At 36.2% G+C, this 3,792-nt stretch overlaps 1 protein-coding gene across 1 annotated transcript; it reads right to left on the bottom strand.

The window, feature by feature from the left end:
- Positions 1–1,986: 1,986 nt before the first annotated feature.
- Positions 1,987–2,919, bottom strand: LOC124232233 (olfactory receptor 8G1-like). The gene has a single exon (XM_046649195.1). It carries the CDS (start codon positions 2,917–2,919, stop codon positions 1,987–1,989), a length of 933 nt encoding a protein of 310 aa, XP_046505151.1.
- Between the last annotated feature and the right edge of the window lie 873 nt (positions 2,920–3,792).

Below are 3,792 nucleotides of genomic sequence, written 5' to 3'. Positions count from 1 at the left end.
GTCCATTGAGGCAAGAGCAATGAAAAGAATAAGCATTCAAAGTATCATATAATTACCAAAAGCACCATCATCTAGAAAGAAAAAGAGCCAATTTTTCTGAGGGAGTATAAAGAGTTGACATGAAATGTAATTTATGTGGAGTTTCACAGATGAGTTTTCCAGGGAATAACTTTTAGGCCTTACTGCCTTCAGAGATGTATATTTCTAAATCAGACTCTGGCAAATTTTTCACTGATTATCCTGAAGTAAACTGGTAATGGTAAATAAGGCAATAGGTTGGTTTATCCTAGAGAAATCCTCTAACTCAGTTTAAAGTGGAAGAAATGGATTGACAGTAGGGTCTTCCTAGGCTCAGATTAATAGAGCCCATGGCTGATTGAGGTCTTGCTCAGACAAGGAGATTTAAGCCTACTTGATATGCTCAATTGGGTATGTGAGTCAGTTTTAGAGTTCCCAGAGGACAGTACTATAGAGCTATGGCTCATCCACCTGCCTTCCCTCCAGCTAAAGACATGAATAAACTACAGTTTGGAAAACTGGGAATCTGTAAATAACATATATAGATAAATTAGGTAGCATAAAATGTATCTGACTAAATAACTTAATCAGCCCCTTTAAAAAGAGACAAAATATTTCCTCTAGCTGCAGCAATACAAGTTATTGTATTTACCTCTTTAGTGCTCACTCTCTCCTTTTATCAATTTTATTGAAGTATATTTTACATATAACAAAATTCACTCAATATCTGCATAGTAAAGAATTTTCTCACTGCCAGACTATGTGAAGTTACTTTTTTCCCAGCATATAGAAAACCATAGTGTTCTGGACTAAGTTCCTTGTGTTCTAGATATCACCCTACCATCAGATTTGCTATGTTGACCTATCAGATATCAAATATAGTTATTATTTTAACTGCATGCTTTCTAATAAAAAAAATGTCTTGTTCAAAGACTCCTTAGTGGTTGACAGGATTTAATGACTTAAGAAATCAGGTTTTCACAAAATATTACACCTGTACTGGAGTTTGACACAGAAGGAGCTCAGGACGCATACTTCTAAACTTATGTAAAGAAGTAAGTTGAGACGTCACCAAGTGGCTTGCAGAACTTTGGAGGATTGTCCAAACATAAACTTAATTGATTTGAACAACAAATTAAGCATATGTAGCTAACCTTAGAGATTAATGTGTGAGCTCATATGAGACACATTTGGTTTTCCTATAAATACTTTATAAGAGGAAATAATTAACAACAAACTTATCAAGGACGTAGGAGGTGGCAGGTACTGTACCAAATCCTACAGATATGGCAGTGAAATATATGTATAGGGATCTAGCTTCATGAAAACTACAATCCAGTGCAGATTTGTGAAATAAGCAGGAAAGTACCAATTAGAACAATAAATGACAAAGCACAGGTATTTTGGATTGAGCACTATCACTACACATGATAGTTCTTAACTCAGATTCTAAGTTCTGATTAGTTGTCCTAAGTAAGAGACAGAATAAATAAGACAAACAAATAAAGTATATAGATAATTAGGACAGAAAAAAGACTGTTCCAGGCTAGAGTTACACAAAACACTAGAGATTATTGTCATCATATTGATATGATTTATGTTGTTTCTTGACTGAACAGAATGAAGGAGGTGGGTAACCACTGTTGGAAGACAGTATTTTAATTATGGTTGAGGATTGTGTTTTTATGGATTTTATGGAAAAAAAGAGGAGGAAGTGATTGTGACAGCATCAGTGGGTCCATGCACCCAGGTTATTCTTAGTATTTCTTCTAATCTGTGTCTCAATACTTAGAAAAAAACAGAGAGAATGAACATTAAGAATGCTATGGATATAAGAAACAATGTCAATAGAATTGCATAAAATGAAGAAAAATCTTGACAGATGGACTAAAAGGAAATGTATCAATTCATACAATGTAATTGTTGATGATTTAGATCTAGTAAATTATTCCCATATATTTCTGATCACTAGAATATTCTGCTCTTTAGCATTTTCTTCAGCACAACATTAACATCTTTATTCCTCAGACTGTAGATCAGTGGGTTCAGCATCGGCACAACAATAGTATAAAACACAGAGGACACTTTTCCTTGATCCATGGAGCCAACTGATGATGGCTGCAGGTACATGAAAGCAGCAGATCCAAAAAAGAGCAAAACTGCCAACATGTGGGAGCTGCAAGTGCTGAAGGCTTTGGACCTGCCCTCAGTGGAGTGAATGTGGAGGATGCTGGAAATGATGAAGATGTAGGAGCTAAGGATGGTCAGGCTAGGGGCAAAGATATTAAATGTACCAACACACAGTATCAGTAATTCATTGACATCGGTACTAGAGCATGAGAGCTTCAGGAGGGGAAGAAGATCACAGAAATAATGGTTGATCACATAAAATTTGCAGAAATTAACCCTTAACATGCAGCCTGTATGAGCAAATGCACAAATCAGGCCTATAATATACACCCCTAAAATCAGGGAGAAACAGACCTGATGGGACATGATGACATTGTAAAGCAAGGGGCTACAGATGGCAACATAGCGGTCATATGCCATTGCAGCTAACATGTAGCATTCTGAAATAGCAAAAACAAGGAAGAAATAGAGCTGAGTCATGCATTGAGGGTAGGAGATGACGTTCTTCTCTGTCACAAAGTTCACCAGCATTTTGGGGGTAATGACAGTAGAATGGCAGAGATCAGTGAAGGACAAGCTGCTGAGGAAATAGTACATAGGGGTGTGCAGGTGAGAACTGAGCCCTATCAGTGTGATCATGCCCAGGTTCCCCATCACTGTAACCACATAGATTCCTAGGAAGAGGAGGAGTAAGGGCACCTGGAGTTCTGGCTCTTCTGTTAGTCCAGCGAGGATGAACTCAGTCACTGTGGAATGATTTCCTAATGCCATTTTCCTCTGGGAAGTTTCTGAAGGGGAGAAAGAAAGGCACATTTTTTTGGAGACATTTTCGTGTTATTCTTTATTTCACAAAAGATTTCATATATAAAATTAATGGCTTAGCTATCCCCTTGTTTATTGCATAATGATTTTAACTCTAGATAAATTTACCTAAGTAATATTTAACTTAATAGGTTTACATCTTAATATCAAATGCACGAAATTACTTCATATGAAAATATTTCAGCCATATAGATGATCATTTTAAATTTTTGGAGTGACTACTCCCTATTCTGAACACTTCAAGTTTTTTACCCAATTTTTGGTAATGTGAGTTTCACAGACTTAAAAACTTAGAGGACATATTGAGTATGAGAGAAGCTGGCTAAGCAACAGTGTGGAGAGAGTAAATCCTGTTTAAGTGCAGCATCCTTTATTAACAAGTATCTAATTCTTCTTGGGGTAAAAAGAAGCACATTATTACTATATCTCTAGAATTATTTTTACAAATATCATAAAATTTGTTTCTACATTAAATCTTCAAATTTTTATTATTATTATTGAAATAAAACCAAACAAACAACATTCATTAAGCAGATGTGCTTGCTGGATTGACTCACTGTTAGCCAGTGTGTGGCCCCTGGAATGAATATTTTGCCTTTGCTTGAGGGAAGAACTATGAGTAGTGGCTAAGTGAGCAGGTCTTGAAGTCCAAGTGCCTGTGTTCATATGCTGACCATCATTTACTAGTTGATGAACTTGGACAAGTAAAATAACCTCATTACCTAATTAGCAGAGGTTATGACAAGGACAACACAAAGAAGGAGAACTACAGGCTGATATCACTGATGAACATAGATGCAAAAATCCTCAACAAAATTTTGG

The sequence above is a fragment of the Equus quagga genome, unplaced genomic scaffold (genome assembly GCF_021613505.1).
Source record: "Equus quagga isolate Etosha38 unplaced genomic scaffold, UCLA_HA_Equagga_1.0 HiC_scaffold_3558_RagTag, whole genome shotgun sequence".
NCBI lineage: Eukaryota > Metazoa > Chordata > Mammalia > Perissodactyla > Equidae > Equus > Equus quagga.
Note: the sequence above shows the minus strand (reverse complement) of the source record. Positions and strands in the feature narration are given on the sequence as shown.

Coding starts and splice junctions, on each gene's coding strand:
- LOC124232233 (XM_046649195.1), bottom strand. CDS start 2,919: ATGGCATTAGGAAATCATTCCACAGTGACTGAGTTCATCCTCGCTGGA.